Raw genomic sequence first — 23,230 nt, forward strand, 5'->3', positions numbered from 1 at the left:
GAAGAAGGATCCCAGCAAGGGAGTGACATGACCTGTAGGGGATGGCTGGTCTCTGTGTAGAGAATGGACTGCAGAGAGGCAGGACTAGCTAGTGTAGGGGGGTGGGGGTGGGGTGGGGGTAGTACAGCCATCAGCAGCCTGTTGCAGAAGGCCAGGGGAGGGGCTAGGATGTATGGAAGCCATGATGCAGCAGTGTGCAGAGGGAGAGGGTTCCCCGGACAGGGCTTTGTGTGCCGGGACCTTCAGTGACTGTGTCTGGGCCTGAGGGTGAGACAGTTCAAGGCATCCCCCAACTGAACCCCTTATTCAGCCACGCTGCCGCTTTCCATCAGATGCTCCAGACTATCAGCAGACAGTGGTTGTAGGGTTAACTAGTGACTTGGGGCGGGGGAGGGGGAGGCATCGTGGGCGGTGCGCGCTCCAGGGACGCGTGCGCGCGCCCAGCATTCCGCGCGAGCCACAGGGAGGCAGAAGGACCGCGGAGCCAACAGCACGCCAGTGCCGAGCCTGCAGGCGCCAGCGGAGCCCGCGTGGAGGGAGCCGCCGATTGATCCTGCAAGATGAACACCCTGCTGTCCCGGGCCAACTCGCTGTTCGCCTTCACGCTGAGCGTCATGGCGGCGCTCACCTTGGGCTGCATCCTCACCACCGCCTTCAAAGACAGGAGCGCGCCCGTGCGCCTGCACGTCTCCAGGATCCTGCTCAAAAAAGTGGAAGACTTCACTGGACCCAGAAAGAAGAGCGACCTGGGCTTCATCACATTCCACATCTCTGCGGATCTGGAGAAGACTTTCGACTGGAACGTCAAGCAGCTCTTCCTTTATCTGTCGGCAGAATATTCCACCAAAAGCAACGCTGTGAACCAGGTGGTCCTCTGGGACAAGATCCTTCTGCGAGGCGAGAACCCCAAGCTGAACCTGAAAGACGTCAAAAGCAAGTATTTTTTCTTTGACGATGGACACGGTCTCAAGGGAAACAGGAATGTCACTCTGACTCTCTCCTGGCAAGTTATACCGATTGCTGGGATCCTGCCTCTTGTGACTGGATCTGGACGCGTGTCTGTCCCTTTTCCAGATTCCTATGAAATAGCCACGACTTTCTGAAGAACTCTCTCTCTTTGCCTCGGAAATGGGACATGTGTGTACCTAAGGAATTGTTTTTCTTTCTTCTTTTCCCTCAAGTCTTGCTGGCTTCTCTTTTTTTATTTTAAAACCTGCTGGTTTTGTTCTGGGACTGGCTGAACTCATACTCATGCTTCCATGTACCTAACATGGAGACTTCATTCATTGATCTTAGTGTGACATTGGTTATTACTCTTCCTTTGTGTAAGAATTAGCATCAAATTGTATAATTGGAGGGAAAGGCTAATAGAGTTCTGGAACATCATTCTACAAACAAAACAACAAAAGAAGTTCTCCGGAGTAGGATATTGTTAGACAGTTGGATAATGAGGCCTGAGAATAATACAGTTTTATCATATTCATTATGTGGTTCCATGTGATCTATAAAATTTGTTCGGGGAGAAATTAAAAAACAGATGTATTGGTATTGTTATAATAGCTGTATTTTATTCCAGACATTCCTTGTCGGTTCACACTTAATGCCATTTTCTTATATGTTCTAGGGTGTGTTTGATTACTAGAAAAATTGTGATTCGTTTCTTAAAAGTCTGACATGCAAAATAGTTAAACATGAGTCAGAATGAGAATTTACCCCCATTTCAGAAATCTTACTGCTTGCCTTTCTTGCCAGTAAATATGACCATTTAAATAGTGAATGCCTCTTGAGACTGCAAATGATGACAAGTCACTTCAAGTCTCTTAAGTAAATCAAATGTGTGCTTTATAGTAGTTTCTCTACAAAGATTGCTGTGCAGTGTATCTTTGTTAAATGTTCTAGCACTGTTACTGGAGTTGGAAAAAATGTTTGCATGCTTACCCTGAGATGCGTATGTTCTAATATGTTTAATGCCGTTAAATAAATGCTAACTGCTTAAAATTCTTGTAGGGGCATTATTTAATCATTACTGGGATATTGATGAATAACATTTGTGGTATAATTTTTCACTTATAATCATTTGTAGATGTTTTTCTCTATAACCTAAAAAGTAAACACCGCATGCATTAGCTCTGTTCAAATAAAAAGGCAGAAATTCAGGAGTTTTGTTACATTAAGCAAACAAGAGAATTTTAACTTGAAATACAATTTGATTCTTTTTTGTAAATATTTTTTATTATATGAGATTATAATATAATTTCATTTTTCCTCTTCCTTTACCTTCCTCCAAACCCTCTCATATAATCTTGTTGTTCTTTCAAATTCATGGTGTGTCTGTGTCTCTGTGTGTGTTTCTGTGTATGTATATATTATATGTGTATGTGAATATATATATATTTCTCTCACTCTCAGTGGTCCTTGGTTGTCTGCAGCTATTCGTCTAGGGTCGAGGCCTTATGAACTCCCACCACTACCACCACCAGCATCCACAAATGGATGTTATCGGTTAGGACTGGGCCCCACAAGTCTGCTTTTTCATCAGCTGCTATTAAGGTGTAAAAGAAAAACCTGAAATAAAAAATTTGCAGGTAAATGGATGAAACTAGAAAAGAGTATATTTAGTGTTTCTCTTATCTGATGTTCCGACCTCCAAATCTTTGGATGTGAGCATATAACCTGATATAACTGCAGAAACCAGGAAAGTAAAAGGAGACCATCACCAGAGTGGGGGATGGGGGAGCAATAGATGGGGGATTACCAGAATGCAAGTGATCTGAAGAGGAAGTGGAAAATGGATCTAATTAGGGAAGAGGAGGAGGATAAATAGGAGAGAAAAGGGTAAAATAACAGGATGTTTGAAAAGTTATAAGGAATCATATTGTGAACTATCTACCTAAAATACACACAATACAACCAAGTCTGTGTAGGAATATACACATAATTAAAATAAAAATTTCACATATGGGCTGGCAATAGACCTCACCATCCTGGTCCAAGAGCCATAGACTACCTAACAAAAAATCTCAAATCAGGCATGAAAATTCTTTTGAGTTATTGATCAGAATTGTCCAAAAGTACCCCCCCTAAAAAAACCATTATAGGTTATTGCTGTTGCCTCTGGTTGCCCCCCCCCCCAAGTGGTGGAAGGTGAGTCTCTATGGCTGGAATCGGTGTGCACTTCAGACCCAGGACCCCAGAGGGCACAGTTTGGATCAAACCTGAAAGCTTCCTCCTTGGGGAAGAGCTTCATGGTACCAGAAGGCACTGTGAAAACTTCCAAAGGTGGGAAGCAAGCAATAGTCCTACTGAGCTCTAACACCTATGATCACAGTGGCCAGTGTGGTACAATAATCAAGGGAGCAATGACGTCACACATACCTGGGCAGTACACAACCACTCCCAGATTGTACAAAGACATACTCAGTATGAGAGAAATCATTTCTCATACTGGAAACTTAAACATCCGCCTAGTACTCATTATTGCACAAGTCTTGGAGGAGAACCAACAACCGCTTTACTAAACGAGCATCCTAAATATTTGTTCTTATACCTACATATAAGTGTAATCCTCACCCCTTCCCTTAGATAGGATTTATATTGCTCTGATAAAATTCCATGGCCAAATTCAACTTCTGCTTCTTTTGTATCTCAGATAGTACAGTAGTCGATTTTTACTTAAAAGATTTCTTTTTTTTTCTTTTCTTTTCTTTTTTTCGGAGCTGGAGACCGAACCCAGGGCCTTGCGCTTGCTAGGCAAGCGCTCTACCACTGAGCTAAATCCCTAACACTTAAAAGATTTCTTGTTCCCCTTCTCTGGAAATACTTTTTAACATTTATGGAAAGAAGTTTCCTACCTCGTGTGATAAGACTGATTTGATTATGCTAACAAAAGGAGTGCACTTCTTCCTCTGCATAAAATCTCCACCTAATTGATTCATAGTCTAAAGAAATTGGAATGTTTGTAAAATACCTTACTGAATAAATATACATAAAACTACACACACACACCAAAAAAAAAAAAAAAAACGTTTAAATGGCCTTTTCCAAGGTGAGAAAATAAACAGTGTCAAAACAGTAACTGCTATTCAATTGCTCTTAAGAGCAAACGATCCAGTTATACTACAGTGATAGCAGAAAGGGCAATTTTTCCCCCCTAAGAACAGTTTAAACTAATGTGTAACATTTCTTGTAGTCTCGTCATGTATGTAAACATAACACTCCATTCATTTAAACAGCTGTGCGTGTAGTTACTCGGTCCATGGATATGCATTTGAGAGCCAGTATTTCCCACCAGAAAAGCTTCAAAGGTGGAATGTCATGCATTCTAGTGTTAGCTCCAGAATTTCCACTTCGTTTGTGTGGGATCTCCATTTCTCTGTCTGCGAAATAGCAAGAGCTGAAATAACTACTTGCATGGTGATAATTTTTCCATCACACATATATAATATTTTTATATTTTCAGCGTATTGGAACAGAAATATACAATAGTTGTGTGAAGGCAGACAGATAGGGAGAATGCCCAAGAACATACTTCATATTGATCTGACTTTGTTTTAAAGCCAGAATCTTTAACTTCACATAATTTCTAAAGATGCTGAGCATAAAATCTGCAAATGTTAAAGCCTGAAACAACTGGCCACATTGTCATTAAGGAAGACATTCACAGCAAAGCCTTGCCAAGGCCTAGATACCACAATTCCAGCTCACTGTGCATAGTGGTGAGTGGATCTGTTTGTTTGATAGAGGCGAATGCTGTAATTTTCTTGAGTTGCAATTATCTGATAAGTATACTTTTTGGAAATTTGCTATGGAATAGAAGTATATAGATCCAAGTATACTATGGATAGAGGTTGTAGTTTCAAACCCCAGAACAGAAGAAAAAGCTTGAGGTCTGAGCATGTAGTTAAATGGTAGAGAATTTACTAGCCATATACAAGGCCCTAGGTATCCGATCTATCTATCTATCTATCTATCTATCTATCTATCTATCTATCTATCTATCTATCTATCTATCATCTATCCATCCATCCATCCACTCACCCAGCCACCCAGCCACCCAGCCACCCAGCCACCCAGCCACCCTCTCCACCCCACCCCATCTATCTATCTATCTATCTATCTATCTATCTATCTATCTATCTATCTATCTGGAACTTGGGTTTGCTTTGATTGATATATCCTATTTTGGGGTTAACTCTTTAATGATTTATTTTATATCTGTGTGAGGGTGTCAGATACCTGGAACTAGAGATATAGATAGTTATGAGCTTCCTTCCTTATGGGTACTGGGACTGGAATCCAGGTCATCTGGAAGAGGAACCAGTGCTCTTAACTTCTTAGCCATCTCTTCTGTCCTACTTCCCCCCTTGTTTTCAGTTTAAAAAGTGTATTCCTACATGTACATGCTGTATATTGAGTCAATTCTATCATCAAAAGTTTCAAAAAGACACAAGGATTTGGAGATGTCTGAACCCAGAACTTATTCTCAAAAAGTAATTGATACATAGCTGTTTATTATACTGGTTCACATTTTAAATGAATTCGTTTAAAAATACAGCGCTCTCATGACTTTTTCCCTCTAGCACTTCTAAGCAGAAGACAGACTACTATACAAGGAGACTTGGTAGGACTATGTTATGATTTTAGCTATAATCTGTGAATGACAATTTTGCATTAATTTCTGAAAAAATTCCTCAATTATGAGGAGATTTCTAAGTGGAATATTCACTATACACGCTTTCTTTCTTTTTTCCATTTTTATTAAATTGGGTATTTCTTATTTACATTTCAAATGTTATTCCCTTTCCCAGTTTCCAAGCCAACATCCCCCTAACCCCTCCCTCTCCCCTTCTAGATGGCTGTTCCCCTCCCCTTCTAACCCACTCTGCTATCCATACATAAAATGAGATACGACTGCAGCCATTCCTACTCAGCAAACGAGAAGCTGTCACTGCAAACTGCTGTCTTAACCACACAGAAACTCCTAGCAGCAGTAATTTACTTGGTGAATATACATCTAACAAAGGAGTCTTTTTAGCACTTTGAGATGTGTGCCAAAGAACGGGTCCTGAAGCATTCCCCTGTATTACCAAGATCACCCAAGGCAAGAAAGTAACTTTCTCTTAATAGACACATGTCACAATCCTGTCTCTCATAGCTGTCCAAGCACTGCTGAAATGGTAAGTCAGATTTCAGAGTTTATTATTAAGAATCTATTTCCTTAGAAAGTCTAAGTCACAGTCAGCAGTATTGCCTTATTAGGAATCACTCAATATATCCTTTTTTTCTCATATTTTAAAATACTTTTTCATTATAAAAATTGTAAATAAGAACATCACACACCAAAACTAGCCAGACCTGAAGTCTAGACAACTCAATGATCTTCTACAATTAGAATTGGCATTTGAAATGAAACCTCGTCTTTTTTTATTATTATTAACTTGAGTATTTCTTATTTACATTTCGAGTGTTATTCCCTTTCCCGGTTTCCAGGCCAACATCCCCCTAGCCCCTCCCCCTCCCCTTCTTTATGGGTGTTCCCCTCCCCATCCTCCCCCCATTGCCGCCCTCCCCCCAACAATCTAGTTCACTGGAGGTTCAGTCTTAGCAGGACCCAGGGCTTCCCCTTCCACTGGTGCTCTTACTAGGATATTCATTGCTTCCTATGAGGTCAGAGTCCAGGGTCAGTCCATGTATAGTCTTTAGGTAGTGGCTTAGTCCCTGGAAGCTCTGGTTGCTTGGCATTGTTGTTCATAAGGGGTCGTCTTTTAATTGCATTATATTTCAGTCTTAGGATGTTACGGCATGAGTGGGGTGAAGGGGGGCATCTACCAAAATTTTTAAGGAAGAGATAGGAACACTTCCCGAGACAGTAAGACACAGATAAAGGACAGTAGCGAGGGGTTGGGGATTTAGCTCAGTGGTAGAGCGCTTGCCTAGCAAGTGCAAGGCCCTGGGTTTGGTCCTCAGATCCTGGGGGGGTGAAGAACAGCAGTGAGCCTACTAAAAGATCTACCACTGAAAGCAGAACTGTCCCAGAGGTTTGAAAGATAAGGGTCCAAGATATGTGATCACTGTTTCTCAGTCAAAATTCACCCTAAGGACCTATGGATGTGAAGAAACAATTTCAGTATGGAGAGCAACCCTGATGCTATAGATGCCATGTAATTATGATGGCCCTGACAATTTAAAACGGAAACTGGCACTGTGTTGTGACAACAGAAAAATCCCCTCCAGGTGTCTGCACTCAGTGTGGATGTGTAGTAGTGGGAGTGCTGGACTTCTCTGCAGAGTGAGGAGACATACTCAGGGAATCCCAGACCCTAGCCAGCTCCTTCTTGCTAGAGAGCTCTTTGGAGGAATGTCTTGTTTATGAGACTCTTGAGATTTTCCTTTCCCCTAGGACTTTGGTGTTGTGCCCCAGTGTGCCTTTCAACAACTTTCCATGTAGAAGCCAGGCATTCATGGCAGGAAATGATAGGGATAGGTCTCTCTGAGACCAATTTTCTCCTCTGTGAAATGACAGTTTAAACAGTAATTAGTAACTAATTACATTATATATCCCAGTGGATGTTAAAATATGCAGTGGATTCAAAGGTACTCTGTACTAGTTTGCTTCTTGTTTCAGTGATAAAACAATGAACAAAAGCAACCTGAGGGGTTATGCCAGTCAGCTCTCTCTCTCTCTCTCTCTCTCTCTCTCTCTCTCTCTCTCTCTCTCTCTCTCTCCTTTTCTTTTTTCTCTTTCCCTCCCTCCCTCCCCCTTCTCTTTCTGCCAACTTACCATGAACAAGTGTCATCTGGGAAAAGGAAATTTCAATTTAGAAAATGAACCCAGCACGTTGGCCTTAGAGAAGATTGTGAGCCATTGTGTTGATGAATAATCAATGTGGAAGTGTCTTGTCTAGTCTATTGTGGGCCGGGACGGTTGTTCCTAAGGTGTATAGCAAAGTTAACTGAGCAGCATTCCTTCATGCCTTCTGCTTTTATTCCAGGTTCCTTGAGTTCTAGGGCTTGAGTTCATGCCCTGATTTCCCTTGGTGATTAACTGTTCCCTTCCCAAGTTACTTTTGGTCATGGCCTGTATCACAGCAATAGGAAACAAACAGAGGGAAGAAAGAGTTTATTTTACTCATCACTTTTGAGTGACTTGCCACCAAGGGTAGCTGAGAAAGGAACTGAAGCAGAGACTTTGAAAGAATGCTGTTTATTGGTTCGCATTCCTAGATACAGAGTTCTGTCATTTCAGAAACAACATCACACACTATATTACAATTACAATAAGATATAGTCCTTAAATACTAGCAGATAGGTTTAAATTCATAATTACTTTTCCAGGATGTAATGTGTTCAATTCTGTAGTGTTAGACATGTTGCTCCTCTCACTGCCTTATCCCAGTAATGAATGGTATTTCCGTCACTCTAGATTAGGTTTCATGGTCATTTAAACAGAACCATACAGGCTTCTTTTTAATGGAGTCTTTTCCTGCTTTTTAGTCTCTGCTTCTGGGGATGGGGATGGGGATGGGGATGGGGTGGGCAGGCTCTCCTTTGTGGTAGGCATGCATAGTAGCACTAGGCTACACCTCTAGGCCCAGATCTAGCTTTTAAAACTCACCTTTAAATTTCTATATTTTAGATATTTTATGTATGATACATTTGTATATATCTTCCTATTAAGCGTGTGGAAAAATTTAGTATCTATATTATATTCTCTGGTTGTTTTTAATTGGGGTCATTCATGCACATAGAAGATATAAAGACTATCTGCAAATATACCTTTTATGACAATATGATTGAGTAATATAAATGGAAGATTAGTATTGTGAGACACTATCAAGCACTCCAAGCCCCCTTTTCCCATTGTTTCATTGTTTCACCATATTGCCAGTATTTGCTATATTCTTTCTTTTAATGTGTGTCACTGTTCTAATAGAACCTTATTGATCATAGTTTTATTACTCTTTTCTAATGGTTGATGATGTTAAACACCCTTTTCTGTGATTGCTTGATAGTTTTCTATTTTTCTATAGAGGCATAGCTATTTGAATATTTCTTTTTATTTTTAAAGGTTTAATTAATAATATCTTAACTTTAATTATGTTGGGGTGGGTATATGTACAGGAGTGCAGGTGCTCATGGAAGCCAGATGTGTTGGGTGTCCTGGAACTAAAGTTACAGATGGTTATGAGTCACCAGGAATTGGGCATTGGGAACTGAACGTGCGTCCTCTGCTAAAGCACTGCATGCTCTTGAATGTGGAGCCATTTCTCCATCCTCTAACTATTCGTGTTGTTGCTCATTTCTTTACTGGATTATCTCTTTTCCTGTTGACTTTGATGTGACTTTCTATGTTCTGCATATTATATGAGCTGCATGTTTCGAGAATGCTGTTTTCTGATCAGGAGCAGGTCTACATTTTCTCAAACATGCAACTGAAACAATCAAGGCTTATAGCTTTGTGCAAGAACTATTTGTCCACTTTCTATTGTCTTTATTTGAAACAAAGTATTTCTTAGGATTCCCTTTCAAATGCTGGGATTATAGGCATGAACCACTATGCCTAGCCATGTCTATTTCTTGATAATGACTCCCATAGTTTCTGCTAGAATTCTCACTTTTTAAAGGATTTATTCATTTATTATATACAAGTACACTGTAGCTGTCTTCAGACACACCAGAAGAGAGCATCGGATTCCATTACAGATGGTTGTGAGCCACCATGTGGTTGCTGGGAATTGAACTCAGGACCTCTGGAAGGGCAGTCAGTGCTCTTAACCGCTGAGCCATCTCTCCAGCCTCTAGGATTATTATATATTTAAGTTTTATGATTAAATCTATGATCAACATCAGAAGTGGCAGACATGTTTATAATTTCAGCAATTGGAGCCTGAGGCATAATTATGATGGGTTTCAAGGCCATCCTAGCCTACATAGGACAAACCTTTCTCATAAAATAAGGATGAAGGAAACAAAAACCACTATGACCCATTTTTACTTTTTATATGAGCCATATATGAGTCATAGTTTACATTTCTCAATGTGGATATCCACTAGTTCTTCTTACACAACTTATTAGAATAGTGTTCTTTTTATAATGAATTATATTTGTATATAGATATAGATATAGATATACTTTTCTACCTTCATGATGATAGACCATTTTTCAGTGCTACAAGTTAATAAAATTTTCTGAATAAGGTAGTGTTTCTCCAACTTTTATGTTTTCCAATATGCATTAATAGTCTAGTATCTTTACATTTTGATATAAATTTAAAAAGAAGCCTGTTAATCAATAACATCTTTTATATTTTTTCTGGGATTTTACTTAGTGTATAGACATTTTGAGAATAAATATTTAACAATAGTAGTGTATCTATCTTATGAAGGTGATGTATCAATTTACTCAATTTCTTTTTAATGACATCATGATGGTCTAAGACACACATTTATTTTCTTAGGTGCTATAATTAGATACACTTTTGAGGGTGTTGCTTCATTTTGTTTGCTTTGGTTTTTGAGACAGGATTTCACTGTGTAACAGCACTGATTGTCCTGGAACTCACTTTGTAGACTGACTGGTCTCGAACTCACAGAGATTTGTCTAACCTCTGCCTCTGAGCACTGAGATTAAAGGTGTGCACCATCACATCCAGTGCCAGTTAGAGAATTTAGTGCACATACATTTTTGTTTTGTTTTTCTTCTTTTTGTATGTGTGTGTGTGTATGTGTGTGTGAGCGCACGTGCGCAAACATTCATATGTGTTCATAAGCCAGAAGTTGATATCAAGAATCTTCCTTGATTGCTTTTCTACTTTATTCTTTTGAGGCAAAGTCTCTCAATCATATCTTTTTGTTCAAGTACTAAAAGATTGAAAAAAAACTCTTTCTGCTTTCATCTTTCTGGTAGGCACACATAAGTGCCTTATTGTAATTACAATTTCTCTGACTTTAGCTCTGCAAATCATTAAACCTCTTTTAATGTAAAGACGATCTCAAACACTTTTTAAACTTAAAAAAAACACTTCTAATTCATTTTCTTAAGAAACTAGGACTTCTAGCCTGTGAAATGACAAGCCTGGTAAATACCTTTCTGTGTGTAGAATAGGCCTTAAAATTATTTCCTGAGACACATTAATACATAAACTATATTAATGGCTTTCCTGAGAGTGAAATAGCTTTGCATAATTGGAATGAGCTCCATAAAGCCATATCCTTTTGATGGACTGTGAATTTGTGTTGCTAATATTTTTAAGAGTATTTCATAGCTGTGCATGGTAGCTCACACCTATAATTCCAACACTTGGGAGGCTGAAGCAGGAAAACTACTAGTTTGAGGCCTCACAACCAGATAAAACACCACTGATTCCACTTAGAATCATCAGTACATGTGTGGACAAAGAACCATATATACTGGAGTATGAATAGCATCTCATAGGCCTCATTATTGAAGAAAACTGACTGTCCTTCCCCAATAGCTGTCACTTGTTGATCACCTCAGCTATTATTTTAATAGATAGAGTTACACTTACTTGCAATTTTGTATATACATATCTAAACAATTTCATTTAGGCCAGTTGCATTTCATTGCATAGGCAAAGCACACATACACACACAACAGAGATTAAGTAATCTAACTGGTTTTTCTTTTTATTTGGCATTTCTAGTGTTTATTGCGTTATCATTGGAACTACTCTCTTTTTGTCTTTTTAAATTTTTTCATTAATTGAAAATAAGTTCTCTTTTCATTCAACATGTCCTTATTATAGTTCTCCTTTCATCTATTCCTCCAAGCCCCTCCCCAACTCCCTCTCCCTCCATGTAGTCCCTAAGCCACATGCTGCAAGATCCTCAAAGTGACAGCAGTCCCTCCTTCCAGTTCTTCCTTCCTTCCTTCCTTCCTTCCTTCCTTCCTTCCTTCCTGCCTTCCTGCCTTCCTGCCTTCCTGCCTTCCTGCCTTCCTGCCTTCCTGCCTTCCTGCCTTCCTGCCTGCCTTCCTGCCTGCCTTCCTGCCTTCCTGCCTGCCTTCCTGCCTTCCTGCCTTCCTGCCTGCCTTCCTGCCTGCCTTCCTGCCTTCCTGCCTTCCTGCCTTCCTGCCTTCCTGCCTTCCTGCCTTCCTGCCTGCCTGCCTGCCTTCCTGCCTTCCTGCCTTCCTGCCTTCCTGCCTTCCTGCCTGCCTTCCTGCCTTCCTGCCTTCCTGCCTTTCTGCCTGCCTGCCTGCCTTCCTTCCTTCCTGCCTGCCTTCCGTCCTTCATTCTTCCTTCCTTCTTTCTTTCCTTCCTTCCATCCTTCCTTCTTTCCATCTTTCCTTCTTTCCTTCCTTCTGTCCTTCCTTCCTTCCTTCCTGCTCCAGTCTATAGCCACTGAAGATGCCAAAATAACAGTGTCTTTCAAAATGGTGGCATAGTGGAAGGGGAAGCCCTTGGTCCTGCTAAGACTGAACCCCCAGTGAACGTGATGGTTGGGGGGAGGGCGGCAATGGGGGGAGGGTGGGGAGGGAAACACCCATAAAGAAGGGGGGGATTAGGGGGATGTTTTCCTGGAAACCGGGAAAGGGAACAACATTTGAAATGTAAATAAGAAATACTCAAGTTAATAAAAAAAATGGTGGCATCTGTCAAAACAGCAATGCCTTAGCTTGCTGCCATTGTGAGGAGCTATCCAGACTCCTTTCCTGCAGCCTGAAACCTTGGTGAAATACTACTGCAGGAGCTGTCCCACAGAAGCCATCCCACAGTGACAGCACCTCCTCTCCTGCTGCCCTGAAGCAGCTCCAGGGAGATGTTGCCTCAACCAAAGCCTCCTGCTGTTTGGAAAGAACTTATGACCCTAACTCATGGGCCTGATGCAGTGAAAAGAGTGTGTGGTAGAGGAGGGAGGGGAGGCCACCAATCCCTGAACAGGAAAATAAACTACCAATCCCTGAACTCCCCAAGCTCAAGATTTTAAATACCACCAATCCTCAATCTGGAAATCTTTGCCCTGAAAAGCTCTGCACCCCAACCCCCCTCCGAAATAAAAGCCAATATAAGCCCCACCCTTTGTCCAGTTCTCTGCTGCACAAACAGGGAGCACACAGCATTCTTGGATTCATCCCTCCTCCTCCTGGATCCTTCAGTAAATCTCTTTTATGAGATTTACTGCCTGGCATGACTCTCTCATAGGAAGAAGACAAGAAACAATGAAGGGAAGAGTAGAAGCAGAGGGGCTGAGGCTCCTGAGCTCCCCGTTTCTGCTGCAGATACACTTCCCTGGGAGCTGCAGTGCCCCTGCTTAGGAGCCTTCCCCTCAGAGCTGGGTGCCTGTATCTCAGGATACCTTTTCATCCCAGCAGAAACACTTACACTCCAAAAACACTTCCTTTCTATCTCTCATTAGAAAAGAAGAGATTCCTAAAGGGCAATAATCAAACCTAACAAAATAAAGTATAATAAGATAAAACAAAACCATTAAATCAAGTCTGGACAAGGCAACACAACAGAAGAAAAGTGGCCCCAAGAGTAAGCACAAAGATCAGAATCTCACTTGATCCTACATTCAGGAGGAATTCCCTAAAACATACTAAGCTGAAAGTTATAATTCATAAGTGGGAGACCTGTTGCAAACGCATGTAGGCTCTGTTCTTACTTCTTCAGTCTCTGCAAGTTTATATGAGCCTTGGTCCATTGGGAAATCTTTGCTCCTCCTGCCCTCTATCACCTCTGGCTCTTATATTCTTTCTGCCTCCTCTTCTGTGGAGTTTCCCTGAGCTCTGTGGGGGGAGATTTGTCGTAGACATCCATTTATAACTGGGTGTTCCAATGTCTCTCCTCATTCCCTGTCCCTCTCTCCCTCTGTGAGTAATTCTGGCTGTGGGTCTCTGTTACCATCTGCTGCAGGAGGAAGCCTCTCTGATTATCACAGAATGAGACACTGATCTATGAGTACAGTGGCATATCATTAAGAATCATTTTATTGGTTTTTGTTTGTTTGCTTTTTTAGAACAGTAGCACTGGTTTTACCACAGGTCTCTGGTCTATCTACTGTCTAGTTCTTTGTCACCCAAACAGTTTTGGATATGAGTTCCATCTCATGGAGTGGGCCTTAAGTCAAATCAGACATTGGTTGGCTACTCACATTTTGTGCTATCATTGCCCTAGCATATTATGTAGGCAGGACAAATTGTAGGTCAAAGGTTTTGAAGCTGAGTTGCTGTTTGTGTTTCTCTTTTGGTGTCCTGCAGAGTACCTTCCCACACTAGAGATACTAGAATGTAGAGTGAAGGCTTTATATATAGACTCCAGTCTGATATCCATGTTCAATGAGTTGTATGTTTTCCTCAGCTGTTTAGAGATTTCCATGGGACCCCCTCGGCTAACTGTAGAGCTACTTCTGTACTGACCTCCAAATGATAACTCTAATCTTCTTAATGTAAAGATAATTCCAAGTATGAATGATAAGCAAATATATAGATAGATAAATCATGTAAAAAGCTGCATTCAAGATGGACACAGTGATATACCTCTGTAATCCCAACATTTGGGAAGCTGAAGCAGAAGGATGTTCATGAGTTCAAGGCCTGTCTGAGCAACATATGAAGTCCAGACCAACCTGTGCCACACAGACACTGGCTGGTGAGATTGGTCATGGTTAGGAGCACATATTGCTTTTACAGAGAACCTGGCTTCAGTTCCCAGTATCTAAGACAACCTGTAACTCCATCTTCTAAGAATCTGATACTCTTTCCTAGAATCCTTTGGGCATCTGCATTCATATGCTCATACCCACATGCAGACAGGCACATACACTTAATTTTTAAAAATACAATTAAGAATAAATTCTAAACAAAACAAGCAAGCAAGCAAGCAAAAATAGCACCTGAGGAGTTAAAATGCTTGCTACCCAAATAAAATGATCAGAGGTCAGGTACCCAGAACCTATATAAATGCTCAGTGGACCTAGTGGCTTGCCTGTAATTCAGCCTTGGAAGGCAGAAATAAAGAATCCTCAGAGTGCCTGACTAGTGAGACTAGACAAGTTACTGATAATCTGTGGGTTTAACTGAGAGATCTTGCCTATAAAGAATAAAGCAGAAAAGCAAACAAGTAAAATTCTTGATATCAATCTCTGGTTTACAAAACCACATATAAATGTGTGCACACAGGCATACCACACATATGAAAAGAAGAAAAAAATACATGTGCATTAAGTTTTCAAATGCAGTCCCATTATAGCAGCTAAGAGCATGAATTTGTGTCTTAGGCCATCATGATGTCATTAAAAATGCTATCTCAGCCTCCAAGCTGTGCTGAGAGGGTCGGCAGAAGACACCCAGAGAACATCCTACCATTTGGTCTACCAGCAGTGGGAGCCACGATGATGTGTGAGCATATGGTGGAGAGATGGGAGAGAAAGAGAAGCAGAACAGTTTGAGCATTATGAAGGGAGGTAGAATTAGAGATTCGTGGGTAGAGAGGAACAGCCTGATGTGAGTAGCCTGCCCTGCCACCTGAGGTCATGGTGATGTCACAGCCTGTGCTGCTGCTGAGGGCTATGTCTGACTCTGTGACCATGCAGCAGCAGGGGTCTGTGTCCATGTTCATGGCTCACCTTACCACTAAAAGCCATTCGGATTCCCTGGTCTGGGTTGCCACCTAGGACCATGCTGATACCCAAGGGTTGTGCAGTGTTGGCCCTACCCTTCACTGGCTACAGCATTCAGGAGAGTTGGCCCTGCACTTTGCCTGGACATGACAGTAGAGCTGGCTCTGGTGGTGAGCCAGCCCAAAAAGCATGAGAACAGGAGAGTTGGCCCTGGCCCTTGCTGGCTGCAGCTTTCTGTGAGCTAATCAGGCTGTGCTGCATAGCTTGTCCAGGTGGTGTAGGTGCTTTGAGTTGGCCCACCCCAACATTTACCCCATCTATGAACTGCTGGAGCATGTGAAAGCCCTGGTCCTGCAGATCCAAAGCTGCAGGATCTCCATGACACGGGGCAACAACAGGACATCTGAGGGGAGGCTAGGTGAGGCTCTAGTATTGATAGTGTAGCGGAAGCCAAGTGACTCATTGCCATGAACATTTGCAAGTAAAGATGTGTATGACACACTACAGCTTCCACAAAGAAAATTTATTTTATGTTTTGTTTTGTTTTGTATTTTCTAGGGAAGTTGCAAGGAGAGAGGACAGATGCAAAAGGATGGGGATATGAGTGAGATTGGGATCCATGATGTGAAATTCACAAAGAATCAATAAAAAGTTTTAAAAAAATGCTCTCTCATTTTTTTAAAAAAAGAGTATATGGGGCTACAAAGATGCCTCATAGGCTAAAATCATTTATTATTTTTGCAGAAGACCTGGGTTTAGTTCTCAGAACGAACTGAAGATTAGGTGCCACACAACTGTCTAACCTCAGTGCTAGAGGATATAATGATTCTATGGTCTCCATAGGTACCTGCATGCATGTGGTGCACATAAACTCATGCAGGCATACAGTACTGGCTGGTTTTGTGTGTCAACTTGACACAAGCTGGAGTAATCAGAGAGAAAGGAGCCTCCCTTGAGGAAATGCCTCTATGAGATCCAGCTGTAAGGCATTTTCTCAATTAGTGATCAAAGTGGGAGGACCGAGCCCCCTTGTGGGTTGTGCCATCCCTGGGCTGGTAGTCTTGGGTTCTATAACAGAGCAAGCTGAGCAAGCCATGGGGAAGCAAGCCAGTAAGTAACATCTCCCCATGGCCTCTGCATCAGCTCCTGCTTCCTGTCCTGCTTGAGTTCCAGTCCTGACTTCCTGTGGTGATGAACAGCAATGTGGCAGTGTAAGCTGAATAAATCCTTTCCTCCCCAACTTGCTTCTTGGTCATGATGTTTGTGCAGGAGTAGAAACCCTGACTAAGGCCTGTGCAGAAATACAGAAAAGGTAAATAAATAAAAATATCATGCATTAGGTGAGCATGTTTTATGTATTTCACATATATATGTGTGTGTTTACTGTCAAATATGCATACATAATATGTGTACATATGCATGTAAAGACAAGATATATACACATATACATATAGCAAATCTGCATTTATGCTTTTAATTATATGGATATAACCCTTTAATATTGACCTTTTGGGAGCTTGGCCTCGGGCATTTGTAAAATTATGTGCTTGTCAATTTTTTATAGCTATGGCAAGTAACTGTGAGAAACAATTTTGAAGGAGAGATTAATTTCCATTCATGAGTTCAGGGATTTCAGTTCAAATTCAAGTGAATTAGTTGCTTTATAGGCACAGTAAGAAAAAAAGTGTTTATCACTGGATCCCCGTAACAGTAGCTGCTCAGATAACAGCAGGCAGGAAGCAAAATACAAAAACAATAAAACAAAACAAAACAACAAACAAACAAAAACAAGCATAAGTGGGCTGAGGGTTTCTCCTTTCTCCTGCTCTCTTTTTCTATGTATCTCAGCCTATTGGATGGTGCTGCCTGAATTCAGGCTGAATCCTCTCATATTAGTTAATTGTTTCTGGGAACCAACCTTACAGATATACCCAGAAGTAAGGTTCTTAGGTGGTTTTTAGTTCAACCAGGTTGACAAGATTTACCACCACAAATACACACAATACCTCACAAATCTGGAAGGAAAAGCAAGTTATGGATGAGCAAAACTTGGGACGGTAACTAACACAGAAAACTACAAAATGTATGGACTGGCCTCCTTTGTGGTCACTTTTTTCAAAAGGCATGACTTTGAGCATGTCCTATATATCAATTATATTTTAAACTAGGAGAAATTAGAATATTTACCTATGTGTATGATGAAAATCTCTATCTTATTTGTAGGATAAAATATCTGATCATAGAAAATATAAACCTGCATGGCTTTTTCATTGATTTTGTTTCTTACCAACTTATTTTTATCTTCAACAGCAGCCTTGCTTTTAGTCCCTAGAAGGAGGTAAAACAGAAAGACCAAGTATAAAGGTGGTTTGTTCTTCTGGCTAATAGACTGAAATCAGAAGACTTGAGCCCTTAGTACTCACCCATGCTTGCCTACACTTTGGAAATTTTGGAAACTTTTGTAAATTTATGTTGCCTGAGCGGCCCCAGTCCTTAAACAGGAAAAACTGTGTTTTACAAATACTTAATGATATGAACTTTGGAGTCATAGAAATAGGGTAGAATACTTGGAAATTTAAACATTTTGATCTTTAGGGAATATTGAATCCCCAGATGGTTGAAATCTACATGTAATAACATATGCATGTATATATGCATATGTATATGCATGTTTCTTTATAATTTTATCAACATACAATCAATGTATATTATTGCTATCTCAATAGTATGCATATATGCATAGTTTGCTTGGTAGCATGTTTGTTTTTAATCAATAACGTTTGCTTACTTTCCAAGCAGGAGGAATGAAATATATATATATATACATGTATATATATACACACATATATCTTTACATCTCCATACTAATAACAGCCACACGTCTATGTGTCACTTTATGCTCAGACTCATTGCAAAAGTTTTCAGTCTTTATGCTGCAAGAAGCATCAACAGAACCTTTAGGTGCAGCTCTTTTACACTATTCTGCAGATGTGTTTAGAGTCTCGCAGTTTCGTGTGGCAATGCCTCAGTGCATTTTGACTGGGAACCATCTTTCCATTTGTTCCTGCCTAAATTTTCACCTTCAATTTAAACTGTTGCTCCTCTCATCCTATCTTTTCTATACCTCCAGAACCCAATCTGCTCCGTGTTACTTAAAAACAAAGCTTTGTAGGAGTCAGTTCGCCTGTGGTCAGACCCCTTGAGTGATTTAACAATGCAACAACATGCAGAACTTGAACTCCTTCTGCACGAGTAGTCCTGAAGAGTGTATATTTCCTTCACTGACTTTCAGTAGCACAAAGAATTGCTTGCAAAAGTGTATTAATTTCATGTGCAATCACTCCTGATACCCTGGGCTGATTCAGTTTTACCCAGAAACTCCTAGACGCTGTGGAACTGAGTATTAAGTAGATTTTAAGCAGACTCTGACCTTTGCCCTCACTATGGAGTCATTTATTACTGGGCTGTCTGACAATGGGAGAGTGCCAAGAGAAGCAAGCTGAGAACCAACACTTTATTTTATAGCCTTTGCTGAAATCTGGGGAAGTAGAGACATGCTTTGACTGCTTATTGAAATGTCTGCCCATTCTCTGGATAGCTGGAATTTCAATCCACAGCTGAAATCTCCCAATTGCTAACTAAACTCCAGTGAATAAATTCATACATTAAGTCTGGGATACTATTGCTTAATTTCCTTGGCCTAAGGATGTTCCCCACTCTGGCACTGTGGAGCAACACACTGTGCTGTGTTGCCCTCTTGAACTGTTAGTGGTTGTAACTATCCAAAGGAGACCTGCACAAGATTGAACCTATTAACTGTTATGTGAAAAGAGAACGTACAAGTTACTGGAAGACAAAGATTTCCTCCAGAGAAAGAAATGGTCACTCAAAAGCTGCCAAAGTTCCTGTAAGTAGTTTGTAACCCAAGCTCCTGTAATAGAACTCACTGGTTCTCCAGGCTACACTTTATTGGAATTACTCTTCCTTTCATGTCCTATCTTCAGTAAGTCAAATTTGCCCAGCTCTCCTGAAACATTCACATAACAGACACTAAGCCCTTTCCTATGCTGAGACCTAGGTATATTTCTCTCTCTCTCTCTCTCTCTCTCTCTCTCTCTCTCTCTCTCTCTCTCTCTCTCTCTCTTTTCCCATGTGCCTAAATTGGAAGTACACACCCGTTTTTTAAAGACTTATTTATTTATTTCATGTATGTGAGTACACTTGTCACTGTCAAACACACCAGAAGAGGGCAGGCATCAGATCCCATTACAGATGGTTGTGAATCACCATGTGGTTGCTGGGAATTGAACTCACGACTTCTGGAAGAGAAGTCAGTGCTCTTAACCACTGAGCCATTTCTCCAACCCGGAAGTCCACACCCTTAATCTCAGTACTGAAAAAGCAGAAGTAGGAGGGAAGTGGGGGACATTCCTATTGTAATTTATAGCTGGGTGCAGGGGTAAAAATGGCCCAGTCCTCAGAAACCCCAAAAGCTGAGGTCATGTAGTTATTCAATGGAATCCTGCTTGGCACGCATGATGCTGTAGGGATCAGCCCAGTGCTTCAAAAATAGTAAGCTTTAAAATCACACTAAGAAGTGTCACAGTTGAGAAAGATGTATCACCACTCCAGCTTAATAGAATCTGCACCAAATGCTCTCACAAGACCCCTACACTAACATGCTTTACTGAGAAATTCACAATGATACTACTTGGGTGACACACAGTGTTATCTGTTTAAAGAACATTTCAAATGAGGGTGGTTAAGTGGAGGTGAGAAAAGTTTAATGGGACCTCAAAACAGGTTCCTTCTCATCTCAACATAGACCAAGGTAGTGCCTAGTGGAAAGATAAGAAAATCCCTACCCTTCACAGATTCTCAGGACCAGAGGATACCTAGCCTCTCATTGTTGGAGTCTTGGGAGGACGAGGAACCCATTGGAACATACAGGAGAAAAGGAAACCCAATAGTCTAGTATTGCTTTCCATTGACTCTCTGTCCTCCCCCAAGAAAAAATTAGTAGTAATGTTTGTAACTCAGCAGAAGCATTTCTAAGAATACTATGAAAAGTACCCCTCCCCTGAACACCACTTAAAGTTGTCTCTCTTCCAGTTCTGTGGTCAATGTCTTTCTTTTTAGAAACACTTACCAGCCATTTTAATAATAAGTATACTTGCAAGAGCAGGTGCATGTTTTAGGAAAAACAGCTGACACAAAAAAAGAAAGAGTAATATTTCAAATTGTAATTAACACCCAAAGAAAATATCTTTTGGTGGTTTTGTGTGTGTGTGTGTGTGTGTGTGTGTGTGTGTGTGTGTGTGTGTGTGTGCACCTGCATTTATACGAGAACTCACATTCGGTCTGCTCTTTTACTTGATTCATCAGGTTGGGTAGAATTGTGTATTCCCAATGGAGTAGTCTCTATATCCAACAACTGGGGCTATTAGGAAAGGGACAGAGATTTGGTAAAATATGAAGGCTGTGTGAAGAGAAAAGGAAATCTTGGCCTAACATCATTACAAACCAAGTGAAGGAGGGTCCACTAGAATCCAAAAGAGTTGTGGTAGGTGTAGATTGTTGTCTATATGCAGGTGAAGGCGGAGACATGATAAGGCAAGGCTTGTGATTGGACAATGAAAAAGTAAGGCGGGCACAGAGTTTTGGAGACAGGAGTGAGGAAGGAAAAGAAAAAGAAGAACCAAGATGGAGGCAGAGAAGGACGATCCAGATCTGTGTGGGCTTAAAGGGCCACAGGTAGTTATGAATATTTCATAAGATAAATTGGTAGGACAATTTATCTTATCTAAGTGGGCAGTTTATATCGTTATGAATTGGCTCTGAGTTTATTGTGTGGACGTTTTGTGGAGTTTGAATTTACTGATATAAATTTCATTGCTAAATTACAAGCTTATTGAGTTTTGATTTTAATGGGTTACTGGGAGTTGTGACTATAACCACAGAGGACGGATGCTGGGAATGTGAACAGAGCAAAAGAGACCAGATAGACAATCTCTGTATGGAACTGGTGTGGTGACCTGCCTTGGGAACTAGATAGATAGCAAGATTGCTGCCAGGCTCAGAGAGTAGCCAATAGCAATATGGGATGAAGACTGGGAGCTTGGCAAATCGGATTGTGACACTTTGCTCTTTAAGATGAAAATACCCAGCAGATGCCATGTGGCCCACTGGTGTCAGCAATAGCGTGGATTGGTAGATTCTAATATTTACCACTACAGGTGGTGAACCAACGTGTTAGGCAAGAATCCACTAAAAATTTAAGATTATCAGCCTGATAAAGTTTTATTTTCTAAGTGAGAGAGGGTGGCCTGAAGAGGAGTCACAGGGACTCAAGCTGGGGAACCTTGATACAAAGAAGCTTGCCACAGACTCTAGACCCCGTGCTGGGAAAAGAAACAGGCCACTCTAGGTCAAAGAACTGAGAGTGGCTTAATTCAAAGACTGGCTTATTTGCTTTTAGAATAGATTTATATACAGAGTTTGTCTGAAGCACCTGGGGACTCTGGCCCATAATTTGGAATTAAGATTAAAAAAAAAAGTCTGCAGCACCAGGCAGAGTGCATAACAGATGTATATTATAGAACTTGCTAGTAAGTGGAGGTCTGAGGCTCCAGGTAGAGAGCTTAAAGGATAGATGGTATATTTTGGTCTGCAGGAGGCTTATATTCGTTCTAATGTGGTAGAAACTCCATTTTCATTTTGCAAGTGGCTATCAATTGGAGATTAATTCTGCATTAAGAATGGGGACGTGGGTCTACTTCTTTCAGTTCTAATAACCCATCTGGTGCAGACTCATGCAATCTTCTCATATAATCCAGGACCAACTGCCCAGGGTTAGTATCACCTTCAGTGGACGAGGCCCTACCAAGTTAATCTAATCAAGAAAATGCCACACAGAGTTGCCTACAACAATTTGATGGAGGCATGTTTCTCAACTGAGTGTCCTCTTCCCAGATAACTAAACAGCCAAGTTGACAAAGAAGAAAAAGAAAAAGAAAAACGAATCAGCTAACCAGAACAACAGGTAACAGCGAAATTTTTCTTTTTTAAAGATTTAACATTTTCTTTGACTAGGGAATCTATTTCTTCTATTATGTCTTCAGTGACTGAGATTCTCTCTATTATCTCTATCTAGAATTCTGTGGTGAAGCTTGCCTTTGAGGTTCCTGGGTGAGTTCCTAAACTTTCATATCCAGTTTCCCCTCAGTTTGTATTTTCTTTATTGATCCTATGTCCACTTCCATGTCTTAAAGTATGTTTTTATTTCCTTCCATTCTTTCTGTTTTCATTGATTTCTTTATTGGATTTATTCATTTTCTCCTTAAGGACCCCTAACTTACTCATAAGAGTTATTTTGAAGTCTTTCTATAGTGTTTCAGCTAAGTTGGATTTCTCAAGGCTTTACTGTATAATAGCATTGCTGGTCTCTAGTGGAGTCATATTGTTTTGGCTGTTACTAATTGTGTTTTTATGCTGGTGTCTCAGCACACGGGTTTGGGATTATTGTAATTCTAGGTGCCTATACCTGGTCTTTTCTTGTTGGGTGGGAGTTTGGCTTCTGTTGCCCTCTCTGGTTCTTGGGAGTGTGGTGGTCGTCTGTTTCCTGGTAGGGAATGCTTCTGAGATCCCTCCA

The 23,230-nt window shown here is 40.8% G+C and overlaps 1 protein-coding gene across 1 annotated transcript; it reads left to right on the forward strand.

The window, feature by feature from the left end:
- The first annotated feature begins 478 nt into the window (after nucleotides 1-478).
- On the forward strand, nucleotides 479-1,998 carry Arxes1 (adipocyte-related X-chromosome expressed sequence 1). The gene has a single exon (NM_001024267.2). It carries the CDS (start codon nucleotides 561-563, stop codon nucleotides 1,101-1,103), a length of 543 nt encoding a protein of 180 aa, NP_001019438.1. The 5' UTR covers nucleotides 479-560; the 3' UTR covers nucleotides 1,104-1,998.
- The last annotated feature ends 21,232 nt before the right edge of the window (nucleotides 1,999-23,230 follow it).

This window comes from Rattus norvegicus, chromosome X (assembly GCF_036323735.1).
Source record: "Rattus norvegicus strain BN/NHsdMcwi chromosome X, GRCr8, whole genome shotgun sequence".
NCBI lineage: Eukaryota > Metazoa > Chordata > Mammalia > Rodentia > Muridae > Rattus > Rattus norvegicus.